General features: G+C 38.9%; 1 protein-coding gene across 3 annotated transcripts in view; it reads left to right on the top strand.

Annotated features, from left to right (window-relative positions):
* The window catches only part of aff4 (AF4/FMR2 family, member 4), a 47,503-nt gene that overhangs the window by 9,996 nt on the left and 20,329 nt on the right, over positions 1-17,178 (top strand). For 2 of the 3 annotated variants that reach the window (XM_061803481.1, XM_061803484.1), the window contains exons 1-3: positions 2,053-2,192; positions 7,267-7,396; positions 15,938-16,723. In XM_061803481.1, coding sequence (XP_061659465.1) covers positions 2,176-2,192; positions 7,267-7,396; positions 15,938-16,723 — 933 coding nt within the window. In that variant the 5' untranslated portion in view covers positions 2,053-2,175. Of the gene's footprint in view, positions 1-2,052; positions 2,193-7,266; positions 7,397-15,937; positions 16,724-17,178 lie in introns of those variants that run through there. The other variant, XM_061803483.1, reaches the window with a different exon arrangement.

Raw genomic sequence — 17,178 nt, 5'->3', positions numbered from 1 at the left:
GATTGTCCCTCTTGTGTGCAAATGTACGCAGACACCTATAGTAACTATCAATAACTATCGAAAATTGATATTCTTGTCTGTATTTTTTCTCCATATGAAAATGAGCGTGGGGGGTGCCCCAAAGTAATAAAACCTGTTATTGATTGTTTTGATCTTCACTGTTGACAGTATGTAGAAAATATTGAAATTGATATTGCATTCAGAAGTCTTACTTGCCAGCAAGTCTGCAATTATGCAGCTGGACAAAGAGCAATAGTGTAATAATACCTGATGCTGGCATGTCTATAACTATAGTGTGCGAACCAACGATACGATGCATCACTTTATAGAGCCATCCATTATCCAGGCTGCTTATCCTCACAAGGGTCACAGGAGAGCTGGAGCCTATCTCAGCTAGCTTCAGCAAAAGGCGGACTACATACTGAACTGGTTGACAGTCAGTCGCAGGGCAGATAAACACCATCACTGAGCGGGAATCAATCTCATGCTAGCTGCACCAAAGTCAGGCGTATGTACTACTACACCATCAGTGACTCTCCAGCACTTTATAGATATTGAAGTAAATTTATATGCATCGGACTTTTCACATGGTACTCATAAAATGTTTCACATAGTTAAAATCCAGTTAGAGATACAAAATACAGAATCCTCACATTTTGTAGTTAATACAAGAAAAAAACAAATAAAAACACAAAAGCATCCAAATAATCTAGGAGTGCTCTTCGTAGAATGCCTGCTTGCTTTTCAAAATAGTCAGGCCGTTCTTAACTCAAAATTTTTTAATAACACCATGTCTTGCCATTCTTGTTTTGACTGGACATGCTTTTCCTTACCATTATTGAACCAATGAAGCTATTTTACACATCTCATGCCTCATCTCACTTAACCTAAATGTCATAAAACATATGAGGTGGTGACGTACGGTATCATATTAGTGGCTCGACTCGTTTTTCGAGAAAGGAGCTGTCGCTGAGCTGACTTTTTGCTTAGACTTGGGAGTGCTGAGCACTGATAGATATACTGCTGTGTTGAGCACTGCATTGTGCCAGCATAATCAACTCCTTTCACAATAAGCAGCAGTTTTCCAGATAGTAAACAAATTTTCAAAAAAGAGGCTTCAAGCTTTTGCACACCACTCCAAGTTCAAGTTTACTATCAAACTAATTGTTAAACAGAGTTGCTCTTTGTGAACTTAAAACCACTTGCCCTTAGCAAATGCACCTAAATTAATGCTAATACAAATGTAATCGCCTTAGACTGGCCAATGATTAGCATTGATCGTCACAATGTGATAGCACTTAAAGCAGCAGATATTTCAACAGAAACAGTAGAGCAACACAGGTAGACAGACATAATCCTCACGGCATAAATAATGTTCCCTCATTTAACATAGGGGTTATGTTCCCAAAAATACCCCCGTTAAGTGAAATCCAAAATCCATGCAGTATAAGTTAAGTTGTTAGTATACTGTTTTCATGTGTTTTGACAGAAAACGTCTTGAAAAATGTTATATAAATGAACTTTAAAAACTTTGTGTAAACGGCCCCTTGATTTCCAACAAATGTCAACTTTTTCCTCTGCTTTATAAACTTATCTTCAAAACGTTGCCATGTAAATGAACTTTAACATCAGTATCCTGTAAACAGCCCCTTGCTTTTCACCAACTGTCAATTTCTTGTTTGCTTTATAATGAGCTAAATCCGTACAGTTTGACCCTTTCATCCATTATTTCTGTTTCTGCCCCTTTAATACACTTTGCTATTTGTCTAACACTACCCTAACCCATTCTCCTCCTCTCTTGTTCTCTGCAATAGCATAACTACAAAAAATAGCACGCACACACACGGAAACAAAAAGATTCGCCAGCTCCTAAAGTCTCACGTTGCATGTGAACACCCCTGCTGTTTGCTTTTGTGGTACGTTCCGACACGAGCAGTTACCTCCCTATCCCGAGTCAGATTTGTTTCCACTCTAAGGAAATACACCATACTTCTGAAAGGTGTAAAAGTGTAACATAAACATTTCTTCTTGGAAGGTGGATACTGATGAAGTGGTAAAGGAGGGTTCAGTGACGAAGGACGGTGACACACTCTTTTTGTGGCTGACAAGCCATGACAGGATTACTTGTGAATCACCAGTGAACCCTCCTCCTCCCAATGTCTCAATGCTTTGGCCATGGCCTTTCACGCAGGGTAAGACACTTGTACTCTAAATTCAGTTTTGAATTCTGTTTTTGGGGGAAGATTTAAAATAACACTGACAATTGGAATACCACATGAAGTTTTTTTAGGTAGTCTTTTCATGTGACAGAAGCTCAAATGCTTTACAGTATCACAAAACTGATCTCTAAGGGAAAAAAATGTTTGCCCTCGTAAAAGACGTGGCCTGGCTCTTATGTTGCGAGTTGCCCTGTGACAGATGGGCTGATTAATTTAAGAACAGAGTGAACTGGCTTTTCAGCTTGCCAGACTTTGACCTTTTCAACGCACTGCGGACTGATTACAATAAAATGGAGCTGGCTTCTTGTGTCATAAATTCACCTCACCAAATTGTGATCCTCTGCTCATTTTCTTCTTCGTCATTGGTCGATATGAAAAATTTCATTTTAAAGTTATAGAAAATGACATCCTTGGAGGTATTTCTGTCCACACCCCCAGGGACAGTCTCTGTCAGTATCTAGCTGTAACCATTTTGAATGTGTTGACTGTACACAGCACTTCTATTCTGAATCAGTAAAGAAATTACACCTAAAAATGTACATCTATGATTCTTAAGTGGGACGTTTCAGTATCGCAGATACGTCCTCAAAGTTGTACCTCAAACGACACTCATTAATCCTCCTGAAATGAAAGTCACGTAGCTTGCCGTTTTGATTTCATAGTGGAGACATCACATCTCACAAACCTAAAGACGCTTCTCAACGCTTAGATGGGACTGATAAGATTCTGCCAATTTGTTATTGTGAACTGTTTTCCAAAGTTAATGTTTTTAGTTTTGTATTCATGAAATGCTTCACATACAAACAATAAGAATACCGGAGCCCAAACAACTGAAAACCTTGTAATCTCTGAGTTTCAGTAGCTTGTTTCTAAAGTGACTTCCAAATACATGGGTGTTTAGACAGAAAACATCATCATGAGCATTGTTTTCAGTCCTATCCACTTTGATTATTGTTTTCAAAATGTTGGCATTGTTCTCTCTCTAAAATGTAATTCACCCCCATTTTTGTTGAATTATTTTGTGCAATGATAACTCATTGAATTACGCGCGTTTCCTCGTAGGATGCAAAACGAGTACCAGTTAAATAGAAATGTTAAAAAAACGTTCAAAACATGGAATACTTTAACATATTAGATAGAATGAAAATAACTGATGCCAAGAAAATCAAGGGAGATACAAATTATAGTTGTATTTAACTTTCAGTTATAATACATTTGCATTTTATCTTTACTGGTTTTAAATATAAGGTATTTTTTATTCATGTTGTGCAATTAATACATTTTATTTTATCAATTGGGTACCCTTGTATTTTCCTACAAGGGCATTGTAGATGTTCATGCTGTACATAATGCTTTACTGGCTTACTGTATGATAACTTTAAAGATACTTTTGGGACGTAACACCTGCTTTTACGTGGTGCTTGTAAAAAGTCCAATTATAATTGATTTACGATAAAGGGCTCTCAGGCTACGGTTATGGGAGGAAGATCCAGGGAAAAAAACATTTGGCCACATTTTCTATGCATTCAGGCAGAGGCCATTGAGTAAATTATTTTTTTTTTAATCCACTCTTTCAAAAGTTTAGAAAAACGTCACACACAGATGACTTTCAAAAGGATTACCATGCTCATTATCTGGTGCTCCACACCCAAAACAGCCCCATGTTCCGCTATTGTATACACAGTTAGTATGCAAGCCAGTACCACGCTCATGCGCATTGACTGCTTTTCTTCATGATCTTATGCAAATATGTCTTAAATACTCCTCATACAGTGTACTTTGAGGCTAGCATGGTACATTTGTTATAAACTCATGCAACTCCTCTGCTTTTACAGACAACAAGCCTTTTAATGTTTTAATGGTAAAACATTTTGAGTCTCCAAAATGCAAATGTCTCTTAAAGAACGATTCCATCAGCATCAATTTCTGTTGTTTCCACACATGGCTGAAAACTTCTGTCAAGATTTGGATCTTAAGTTTTATTATTGATATAAAGGCATTTTTTAACTGAGCTGTGTTTTTCCCGACAGTATAAAACTATACAAACTTTTTTAAAAGCTCTACCCCTAATTTAAAAGCAGATTTCGGGACCTCTCCTTACTGATTAAATTCATACACACACTGCTAGTAAAAAGTTGGTCCAAAATCCTTTATCTGCCCAAACACAAAAGGAGTCCCACAGTATCTATGGAACTATCGCCAGACAAGTCAACTTCTTCTACTTCGGATGAATTTCTTTAGTGGTATATGATGTGTTACCCTTGTTTAACCAATAAAAACCTACAGAATGGTTCAGCTAAGCAGGCCAAATGGACTTGAGCGGTGTTTTCAATGGACTGCGGGCTCGGGGGCATTTGATAGTCAAGCACAATGCTAACAGTGGCCCCTTCACACATTGAGTTCAGTGACTTTAACACACTTATTCACATTTACATGATGTGTCAGTGTACTTGCAGCAGTCGAGTTGAGTGACGCCAGTAGGAAATGTATCATCAATATTTGTTTGAAGCATAAGGTGGGAGGATCTGAGTTCTGCCGTTTTATCAGTATTCGTGTACTCCTTTCATACTATATGCCGTTCATCCCTTGCACTTTCATTGGTGATCACTTAAAGTTTAAACTCTTTTAATCATTTTGTTCTACCTCTTGTGTGCTATTTACACAGCTTGACCTATAACACCGACATTTTTTTTGGGAAAATACCATGCTAAGAATTAGCATAAACGCTTCCAGAGTTTTTCGAACATAGGCACGCAGTCATTGCACAATTTATTTTTTCATTGTTGTCGCCTGCAAGTCCATAATGTCAAAATTAAACAATTAATTACACAGAAATGTTGAGCTTATATGACTCATTTTAGCCTGGGTAACATGATGTGCCTTATTTTGCTTTGTTGAAGCAGTCTCATGTGTTCTCCCACATGAAACAAGCACTGCCAGTACCGCAAATTGAGAAGAATGCTCTGGGCGACAGATATTTTATTACTCGACAGAAGGAGTGAATCTTGCATTCATGCAGCTGCATATCCAACTAAAAAAAAAAAAAACTATGGACAATTAATACATGCATTGAAAGAAAATACTTGTTACTAGCTAGTGTTTCAGGAGATAGTGAGAGATAACTGCAGTGTGCACATAGTTGCATATCTGGGGATCTTAAATCGCTCCTATTTACATTGATAAAATGACCACTAATTGGGTGTGCCAAACACGTCCCAGTGGCTATTATGGGGTTTGTTTCCATGGAGACTATTTGTAGATAGTAAATCAGTGTGCCGCAAAGCCTAAAAGACTCATTTTCTGTCCTAGTGATGATGCTAAATGCCCCATTAAAGTATTGTGAACTTGAGTATTACGGATGAGCACACTCATATCCATCCATTTTCCGAGCCACCTATCCTCACAAGCGTCACGGGAAGCACGTACATAATGAGTCAATATTTTGCTGACCGGTGATTTGTCAGATTCATTTAAAACTCAGTTGCATTTATTTTAGGACGTCCAGCTTTGGCTTGTTAAACCTTCGCTTTTGACTTCCTTATTTAAAACTGCTTGAAACCCATCTGCTTCCTATCCTCTCAACAGAAACATTTGAAGTAATCCTGGTGTGCTGTGTTAATAATGGGGAGGCGGTCGCCCAAGCACTCTCTGTCAACAGACGTCAAATCTTTGTTGCTCTTGCCAGACCACAGGTTGTTAAGGGTTAAAACTGAGAGGTGACATGCCTGGCTTGATATTATGGTTGTCTTTTGTTTCAAAGCACACTGTTAGACAAGCTAGTGGATGAACATTGTGTTTGTAACAGCTCCTTGACTGCGCTCTGCCTCAAAATGACATGCGTGCACTGCAAACACTCTTTATTAAACCCCCCACTTCCCTTCTGTTTGGATTGCACACTATGGTCAGAATCTTGTGACGTGCAAAGCTGTTTGGTCACTCCTGTCTGTACAGTTCTTTTTTTTTTTTTTTTTTAAATATTGGATTCTTGTTTGTTATAAGCCATTAGGTTACATTACAATGTATGCCTATATTTTGGAAGTACATTTTTTACAGTATTTTAACAAGATAATTTGCTGGACAGGAGCCAAATTATTATAACTTTACTAATTTGGGTTTTAACCTGAACATGTTAAGAAAATTGGTTTATGAAAGCACTTTGGTAGCAGGGAACATGGCAAAAATGAAGGTCCAGTCTGAGTTTATGACCCTCCCTTTGTTGTCTTCCTTAGGCCAAGATATTTACAGTGGAACCTCAATATTCCATAGATCCCTTTATACCTCACATCTGTTTGAAATTTTCATTTTTTTTTTTCCAAAACTATATATTGTTTACAGAAGTCAGGTGAAAAGCAGCAAAAAGTAGTTTGCACCATTGGCTATGACCCCAAGAAAATGACATTTTAATTGTTAGACAAGTTTAGTTATCCGCTATTGACATTTATACAATTAGTGTCAGACACTATAACAGATGTGCTGACTGTAAATTCCTGGATCATATTCTTTTGGTTTACGATTTATCAACCTATTGTTCAGGTAGCGTGATAAACCTTGGAGTTCTGTGATCATTATTATTTTTGATGCTTTTTAGATATAAACTGAGTTGGAGGTCCCCTGCTTTGCTCAAAGGACACATTTAAAATGCTCATTGTTGTTACCTAAAAACCTACCAATAGCAAACATTGATTTTCCCATTGAGCGCATTTAGATGGTCTACAAACAGGCGCCGAGCATCGAGTCAAGGATCTTGTTTGCAGTCCTTGTAGGCTACTGCAGTGTCTAGACGAGCCTAAGCCTATTAGACTACTTTCTCCACTGTGGTTTTCAATTCGTGAGTGTGTGCGTATGTGTGTGTATAGCACGAGCTGACTGTCCTTAATGGACTTCGCCGTAAAAAGTGGCACTGAGCAGGAAATGTAAAATAGTTGACTAACGGAATTGCCATTTACTTTCAAGGTTTATTTGAACATTTTAAAACGTATGCACTTGAATTCACATCTCATAATGCATTACCATATATACCGACTTGTTGTCTTGTTTTTGATTCCAGCAACATGAACCGTGAGGACCGGAATGTGCTCCGAATGAAAGAAAGAGAAAGGAGAAATCAAGAAATCCAGCAGGGAGGAGGAGAAGCATTTACAGCGAATTCCCCCCTTTTCCCTGAACCTTACAAAGTGGTAAGATTATTATATTCACTCTAGTTCATTCAGTTCAGAAACATGATACATTGTCCAAAAAGCTAATTTGTACTTATGTTCAAAAGACAGGTAACATTAATCTTGAGACCCTGCTTGGCACAATTATACAGATGGTTCAGATATCTTTTGGCATCCATGGTCCCTTGAGTGGGACACATTTCAAGGTTTCCTGACGTGACATGATTGTCACCAGTTCGTTATTAAGAGGATCAAAATATTTAATCATAAAATCAGTTATGTGTAGTAGAAATTTGATATGCACCCCTGTGACTTTTTTCTGTTTCATACCATTATACAGGGATGAGAATTTTCCGCCTATTGGTGGATTTCCGACTTTTTCAGACCAAAATGACCATTCTCGAGATAAGCGCAAATCCGTTGAGAAAATTTCAGGGGGGGATAGGTTATCGTGCGCCTGCCTCTCGGTGGTGGGCTCCGAGCTGCAAGTTCAGCATAGTGCTAGCACAAGCACGACTATCATATACCATTCTAACTTGCTCGGTAGTGTAAATATTTGCACTTTGCGACATAAACATTAAAACTTGTTTGCGGCAGATTACTTGATTGGTCAACATGGTTATACAGTATAATGATCCAATCCCGTTAGTGGTTAATCGAGTTTCACCATTGCCATGTACATGTGTTCTCGGTTCTCAGAAATTGCAGTGTAACTTGTTAGTTAGCCAAGTAATGGCACGTGGGACTTAGATAGCGTGAACTGAGCGACGGTGTGTTCAAAGTTTTACGATGGCGAAAGTGTTAGGAAAAAAGGATGAAGATCGAGCGAGGGCAATTGACAAGGACGCTGGAATCAAAAACTGTTTCAGACGGGCATGGCTTGAAAAAAGTATAACCGTGCAGATAGGACCGAAAACAGTATCAACATGTCTAACCGAACACATACAAAAAGTGGACATTCCAGGCAAAGTGCTGTGCACTCTGTGTTCCGATAGGAGCAAAAAATATCCAGGAGGAAACTCAAACCCCCCCATCGACAGATATTTTCAGTGTTTTTCCAAATTGGTCATTCTCATCCTTGATTTATAATATTTACTGTAATTTTGGTTTAATTTAAGAGTTACATTTCCACTATAGAAACAGAACTCCATCATAAACCGACAATCCCCTATATTTAATATGCTCCTGCGGGATCATTGAACACTCACAAATTTCCATAGTTGTTAATGTGAGTGTGAATGGTTTTCATCTATCCATGCCCTCAGATTGGCTGGTGATCAAACCAGGGTGTAGCCCACCTACAGTATACCACAAAGTCATCTGGGATAGGCTCTAGCTCACCTGTGACCTGAATTAGAATGGATGGTGTAGAAAGTGAATGTTGGATATTTTTAAAATTTCATGGTTTTTGTCTCTCAAAGGCCACCACCGAATTCATGATGAAACTGATAAGTATCAAATTTGTTTGACTCAAAACTGCAAAGTAAAATCTATTCAAATTGGCAACGAGTGACGATGAACAACTGCAGCACGAACAGAGTCGTGAGTGACAGCAATTGCTACGCCAGGGTTGTTGCAGTGCATTGTAGCACTTGAAGTATGAGCAGTGTGTGTAGTATACACTTGTACAGTTAAAACTCATTAAAATGATTTTTCAGTAAGATTTTAAAGGGCTTTGCATATTGTCTTTCTTAATTTTAGAAAATAATAACATGCATTATCAATACTGTCAAAAGTGGTATTTTTATAGTTGAATACAGCAATAACACCCTAGTGCTCATCCGATCCAGTCGGATTTTCCTATTTTCTCATTTGCATCACATAATAAAAGCCATGTTGCACATAGGAGTCGTAAAGGGATTGAAGTGATCTGGGGTAAGAGGTGTGAAGGCTACTTTATACTTCCGCCAGCACTGCATCACGTGACCTACGCATTGCATCACGTGACCTACGCATTGCCCCCGCGCAACACCTGTGGTTCACACGTCAAAAAGGATTTTTTGGGCGGCGAGTGCTCATCTCTCGTGATTGGCCCGTTTAGTCACATGCTGTGATGACATACTCACCGTTCCTCCCGGCTCCATATAGCACCTAACCGGATACCTTCTCTATGGACTTCGCAGCATAGTTAAACGTCACATCATCTAGGTCAATTTGTTCAAGAAGACACGCTGTCACGGTCACGATTGTTGTTGCTTTGTTCGTTGTTACGGAAAGGAAAGTAAAAACGGCTATCAGAAACGACCAAAATGTGCTGAGGAAACCACATCCTGCAGCGTCATAGCAAATACCAGCTGTTGCGACACCTCTGATTTGGTGAAGAACTATCGTACATTTTCAATACTGAGCATATGGATTGCGCTGGAGTGTGAAGGCAAACTAGGAGGCCTACAATGACATCAGCGCTGTCGCCGCATATGCGAGTATGAAAAAATCTCAAGTCTCCGGGCCTGATCCGCCATGCAGCCCATATTGAACAACTAGTGGCATTCTGGCCGGAAATGGTCAATACTAGTATTGTCGTCGTTAGTTTCGGGAATTTCTGGCACCTTATGGTTGTGTCCTACACGATACAACAATTCATTGTATGCTTCAGATGTAGGGCGATGGTGAGCGAGTCTAAGACAAAGTCTTTTTGTTCATAATTTGAAAACATTGCTTGGGCTTCAAGATTTGGGTTACAATTTAAAGCTGGAAATGGATGGAAAGGCTTTTTGAAAGTTTTCAAAAGAACTAAAACCTAGAATTCATTTGAAAACCTGTGGGGTCCTCAGGAGGGGGTTATTCCCGAGAAATGTAGTATATTACACCTCCTACTAGATTGTCAGCTTCTAATATAAAACATTTTTTACTTAATATCCCAGGTCAGATGGATCTCTAGTGCAATTTTAGAGAATTCACTTCCTTCTCCTATGACTTCCTCGTGTAGATGCGCACAAATGAGCCATAGATGTAGGCCAGCCTGGGCCATACAATGCTAAAGAAGATTTGTGCTTCCCGCACTGATCTAATCTTTGCTCCTAACCCGATTTGTGTGGAGCTAAGTAGCTCTTTCTCTCTGAGCTTGAGTGAGTCGTTCAGGCAACGGTGAGGAATGTCAAAGCCAACCACAGGTGAGTGACAGCCTAATCTTTTAGCCCTCAAGACTGCGAAAGGAGGTTCCAGGAGTTGACGTCTTTAGCCTTCAATTGTGAAACAGCATTGACATACTAAACACAAATTGACATGTAAAAAGATGACTGTATCAGAAAAGGGGAATTTTTCTGTCTTTGCAATCTGCCTCCTGCTTGTCTGTGTCTTACATAAGCTTTGCTGCATGACTTTTTCTTCTTCCCCTTGTCATGCTTCACTAAGTGGAAGAGCACTGCGGTGCATTTAAAGACCCTGTGTGCAAACCGCTGCCTTTGAGGCCTTGCAGATGTACAACAGAAGACTGCTGTGACAAATTCAAACTTGAAAATGAAAGAAGAAATTAGGCAATAATATTTATCAGTTTTATATTTATTTATATTAAATTTGCTGTGTAATCTTAGTTATTCCAGCAACTAGATAAAACAAGTCAAAATACTTTAGTCGTCATCTGTGGGCCATATATATACTGTATGTATGAGCTACACTGTGCAAATTAAAGTAAAAATGTCTGTTTTGGGCCCTTTTGAATCAGAGCCGATTTGAAGTATTGCTGTTTGCTGTGCCGTAAAGACTGCTGACACCTCATGGAGCCAAAATCAAACAATATCTAGGTTTGTAAATTACATGTTTGAATTGTACAGTTTGTGCAGTTACTACTACATTTTCCAAAGTATGAAACCTTTCCTGTTAATGCACTCATTCAAAATGGATGCTCAACCAACCAAAGTCTTAATAATAGTAATGCATACACTTATATTCCGCTTTTGTAGTCACTCACAGATGCTTTACAATTGCACACATTTGTTATTAAGTTAGTTGTTGCCACAGCTATCCTGGGGCGGTTTGACAGAAGCTTGGCAACATGCGCTCAGGCAGGGATACGAACCGGCGACACGATTGTACAGTGAGCTTTTATCCTCTGCACCATGTCAGCTTCTTGTTCAAGGTGTTGTTCCTTTGTAGATCTTATGTGTCCCGGGTCTCATGACTTTTTGTCCCACACGCTGTTAAGAAATGTACAATACTTAGCTGTTACCATTGTTTAGCTTAAGCACACTGAGTTGATAGGTGTCTTTCATCTACCCAAATACTGGAAGCACTTGCTCAAATAGTGACATTTTCTTTGCTCTCATAAAAAAAAAAAAACAGGCAGTAATTAGAATATCTTAGTTCATAGATGCTATTGTTGACACACTGACGTTAAAATTTAACTATTGAGTCTCTGAGATGATTTAGTGTGGACTCCGACAGCATATTTTAATAAGATTCCTTGTGCACCATTAAAGTTGAGCTAGTTATTGTGGAAACGTCGTTAACTCATTCACTCCCATTGACATTTATATCCATCGATTGGAATCCCAGCATTCACTGTCACTGACATTCGTCTAGTCAATTTTTCCAGTTAGATTTTCTATGAAATTCAGGTGTGTAAACCACATTAACTAACAGATCCCTTTAGATGCCGGCATTGAATCACTTGGGATTTAAGATCAGCACAGCTTTTCAGTCGAGCATTAAGATTTGAACGTATTATGTTGATTATGAAGGTGAGAAGAAAAATGCAAACATGTTGGAAGTTGAATAAGTTTAGTGACCTCACACTGCAACCATGTCTACGCACATGCACATGCGCCCAGACACACACACACACACACACACACACACACACACACGGACTAAATTAAATCCATTCATGTACTGAGTGTGTAACGGCAAAGCCACTTGCGTCCAATTTGAGCTATGCAGTGAGTCACTATCAGGGGATATTTCCTAGTTAAACATCTGTAAGAAATATATATAGCGGCTGAAAAACTATATAGTGCTACCATTTTTCTCACTGGTCTTCCAAAGCACAGAAATGATGTGTATAAAAATGTGAAATGACATAGGGAAAATGTATTGAACACACCAACTGGTATTTACTTAATACTTTGTTTCCAAAGTCTTTGTGTGCAAGGTCAGCTTCATGATGCCTCTGTATGGAGAAACTAATTGCTTGCATTGCTCTGGTGTAATTTTTGTAATAGTCCACTTAAGCAGTCTTCAAATATTGAAGGTTCCATGGGGTTCTCTTAAAGACCTTGAGTTTCAGTTATTGGATTCAAGTCACTTTATTGGCGGGTTGTCTCAAGCAGCTTAATTATTTTTGTCTTTGAAACCAGTTGAGTTTATTTGGCAGTGTGTTTTGGATCATTATCCTGCTGAAATGTTTCATTTTCATCATCCTCGTAGATGGCAGTAGATTATTGTCAAGAATGTCTCTGTAGATTTGCCTAGTCATCCTTCCTTCAAAAACACAGGGAAACAATAAAAAAATGGTTAAAATTAAAATTAGCATGACTATTCCAAAATTGCAGTTTTTTGTTCAGTTTACCCTCCAGATACGCAAAATTCCACTGATTATCTTTAGTAAGTCTTGCTACCTGATTACAATTGGACTCATTTACAGCTACATGGCTACTTGTTTATGCAATCACAATTGAGACAGTGATGAGAAGTGTGTGCATCTCCTAGTAAGTCAGTGCTATCAATACCTGCAAACAGAAAGCTACCGTAGTTGGAATTAAGAGGATTTGTGGTGTTTTTTCCTCTTAACCTTGTAACAATGGACATACCATTGTAAATTCTTTGGTTTTTCTTTTTTTTTTTTTCATTTTTAAAACTTGTAACGATTCCATCTTAGTATTTCATTTACATATTTCCTTTGTCCCACTTTACTCAAAAACTTAACGTGATAGAGAAAAACCGAAAAACTTCTGGACGATGAAGATTTAATTAAAGACAACTCAGAATTAACGCAAAAAAAATGTGCTCCCCATTCTTATCTGAGGTTTTACCAGTACCACTTGCTGAAAAGCATCCCCACACCATCATGTTCCCACTTCCAATCTTCGCTGTGGCTATGGTGATTGTGGGGTGATGAGCACTGCCATTTTTCCTCCAAATGTGGTGTACATTATGGCATCCAAACTGTTCAATTTTACTCTCATCTCACCAGATTGTATTCTCCCATTATATAACGGAATGGAAAGCTTGAATAAAAGCCATGGCGGTGGAGTACAGTACTTACTGTTTTCCTTATGACAACAGTACTTGCACTACTCGGTCAAAAATCTTGCAAGGACCACCTGATCGAGGCAAATTTATGGTGCTATTATTGGCTTTCCCATTACGTATTATCGCTCCAAACGTGCTCACTGGAATGTTCAGGAGCTTCTATATGTTCTGCTGCCCCTCTAACCAATGCCATAGTTATGCTTTGCAACGGTTTGTTTGCGATGGTCTTGAGACAGATAGCTGGTCTTCCCCAACTTGAGATGTGTCTTGACTCTCACCTTGCCAATGAAAGTTTTTGTAGACCATCACAAGCTGATGTTCGTTTGCACTGACGACGAGCTGGATTGCTGTTTGGTTGTTTATATATTTTATAAAAATATTTTTTTAAGATATTTTTGGTGTTTACACCTCCCCTTTCTTCATATGTTAAATAGTTATTCTGATTGTCTTTTTTTTACATTTTTGCCATACAACTTAATTTCTGAGGTTATTTGGATTTGGATTACTTGGTTAGTTCACAAATCCTTTGCAATTTTCAGGTCAGTTGCACCTTTGGACATATTTGTTGTAAGAGAAATGGTGAAGTGTAGCTGCTGTATGTTTTGCCTTCTAAAGGTCTTATTTTTGTTTTATAATGTGAGGTGTCACCAAAGCTGGGAAAAAAATAGCGTTAAAGTCACTGTTCTGCTTGACATAATTTTTGCAAAACTTTTCTTTGCTTTTTGGTGATAAACTGATAAACAAAGGAAAAAGTCAAAGATTACATTTTTGGGAGTTAAAACAAAAAAGTATACTCTTTATTTTGGTAGGTTCAGTCCTTGTATTGTCGCTGAAAACTATTATGTGCGTCTTGAAAAATCTCTGAAATGGCGAGTTAATAGATAATTGTCTAGTTAATACACGCTATTTGTTTGAAATACGCAAATTTTTACAGTCAAAAGGTGGACTTTATAGTGAGTTGTCTTTCTAAAAACTGCTCTTAAAATTGTACCATATATTCCTAGCATTACTCATGAGTGCCCTGTCACAGTTAATAAATTAGAGGTTTTAGTACAGGATCAGACATTAAATCACTTGAAAATTGCCCCTTTTGAAACAACTGTGAAGGACGCTCTTAAACTTTGAGTATCATTTGCGATATGTAAAACCTATTCAAAAATCATTCTTAATGCCTTCAAGAAGTCCTAATTATTTACCATCCTAGGAGATGCTAGCAGGGGGTAGTGAAGTCAATGTTATGACCAGGGAAGCGATTTCCTGTCTCAGATACCAGCCTGTGTTTCCTCTGTATAAATCTGTCGAACAAAATTGTGGTCTGAGGCTGGATGTGAAATTGGATACTCCCACCCCCAAAAGGTGAGATGTTTGCTATTAGAAAGCTGGCGGTACCCTTTAACCACAATGGGAAGCTTTTACATCTATCTTTGATCGTTGCATTCACATCTGTATTCGCAGATTAGTAAGGCTGGTCGCTCTGAACAATTCTATTGACTGTACTTTAGTTCCCATTTTACTTCAGTTTTTTTTATCTAGGTTTTTATGTTATGTGGGTCTTGTGCTACCCACCCTGTACTTCATCGCTCCACTCACTTTTTGACTGACAAATCTTGGCACTACAATATACTTTATTCTAGGGCTGTATGATGATGCCCAAAATAATAATCACAGTTATTTAGAACAATGTTGTAATCACGATTTGTAACCATAGTTATTCCTTATGTAAGGGAAAGATATTTTATTTACTGCACATCTTTTTGCCAAACTATATACAACAGTTTTCACTTTAAAAATGAATCTTTGCATAGGAATAAATGACATTATTAAAATAAATAAATATACACAAACAAAATCTACAAACAATGGCTAACTTAATAATAATAAATGTGCTAATACAAAGTTCAATCACAAATTGCTACTTAATAGAAGCAATTATTGTCTTTGTATCAAAACAAATCGATCGCAGAAGAAATCATAGGTAAAAATAAAAGTAGCACACAGAATTTAACTCAGTGTATCAGCGTTATATTAGTGGTGCCTCTTCAAAATACTCAACCAAAAGGTGAAGAAAACAATTCTGAAAGGTACAATATTTCCTGAAAATTACTCCATTAAATGTAATGGAATAAGTGTAGCTCGTTACTACCCACCTTTGGTCCCGATCCTGCGTCCCCTGTAGATGAATAAGACTGCACAAATGCTTTTGAGTACTTTGTATTTTTAGTCAATTTCCCATTTTTTTTCCTGCCAACATTTTTATTTGAAACCAAGCCATGAACTTCCATACTGACCGAATTCTCTTTTGTCCTCGTTTTGTCTCCATCACACTGTTCTGTGCCCCACTTCATGCTTCCCTGTTTCTGTCTCCTCTTCCAGTCCAGCAAAGAAGATAAACTCTCCAGCCGTATTCAGAGCATGCTGGGCAATTACGACGAGATGAAAGAACCAATTGGTGAGGCACTTCCAAAGCTTAACACCAAACCCTCTAACAGCTCTTCTTCCGTCGAGGAGAAATCGGGTGCGGCTTTGTTCGGCGAGAACCAGCGAGGAGGTGTCAGTGGTCAAAGCAGTAAGTGGACTCCCGTCGGCCCCCCATCAGCTGGAGGCTCATCTCAGTCTCAGAAACGCTCTGGACTGCAAGGGGGGCACAGTAGCCAGAGAGGCAGCGGCGGCAGTAGCAGCAGCAGCAGCGGCAGCCAAAGACACAGTGAAAAGAAGTCGAGTAAACACAGCGGCACTTCCGAGCACTCAAAGTCGCACACATCGAGTCCAGCAAAGGGCTCTTTGAGTTCCTCCGGCGGCAACAGCCACTCACGGAGCTCCTTAGCCGCTGAGCAGCATCACAGCAAGGACCGCTACCGCTCCAAGTCTCCACGAGACCGAGAGGCCAACTGGGACTCACCCTCGCGGGTTCACACTTCTTTCCCCGGCGGACAGCACTCAAGTCAGGCCTTCCCCCCATCACTCATGTCCAAACCGGGCTCCATGCTCCAGAAGCCAACGGCCTATGTGAGGCCTATGGATGGCCAGGAGACGGCAGAAGCTAAGAGCTCACAAGCAGAAAGCTACAGTGGACAGTCACACAGCAGCACTATGGGGGAGATGAAGTCCAATGGCAAGGCCTCACTCAGCAAGCTCAAGATCCCCTCGCAGCCTGTAGAGGTATGACTTGACTGATACTGTCTTTAAATTCACAAGAATACTCCTTTTCCTCAAATAAACACTCTGCCGGAATTAGTCATGCATCAACTTAAATAAGTGTCTCCTGCAAAAAGAGCTCGTTTCCCACCCTATAACAATCTAAATTCATTGACTATTTATCATATGGAGACATTAAATAAACAGCAGCAGAACCCATTTGAACTCTGTAGCTAACCAAAAAAGCAGCACCTGCTGAAGTAGGTACCGTATACAGTCTCAGATAGGATAAATTGTGAAGATTATTTCAAATCCTTTTCTATCAGAACCTATTTTTTACTACTGTTTTTTGCATAACAGGTTAAATTAAGTTTGACATAGTTTAAATTTGACATCTTTGCATTTTGTCAATTGAATGCAAAAGGCAAAGCATGACATGAGGCTTGCAAAATGGGTGGATTTGAAAACACTTGACAGTG

The sequence above is a fragment of the Syngnathoides biaculeatus genome, chromosome 18, assembly GCF_019802595.1.
Source record: "Syngnathoides biaculeatus isolate LvHL_M chromosome 18, ASM1980259v1, whole genome shotgun sequence".
In the NCBI taxonomy this organism is placed as follows: Eukaryota; Metazoa; Chordata; class Actinopteri; order Syngnathiformes; family Syngnathidae; genus Syngnathoides; species Syngnathoides biaculeatus.
This window is presented reverse-complemented; position numbering and strand designations above follow the sequence as displayed.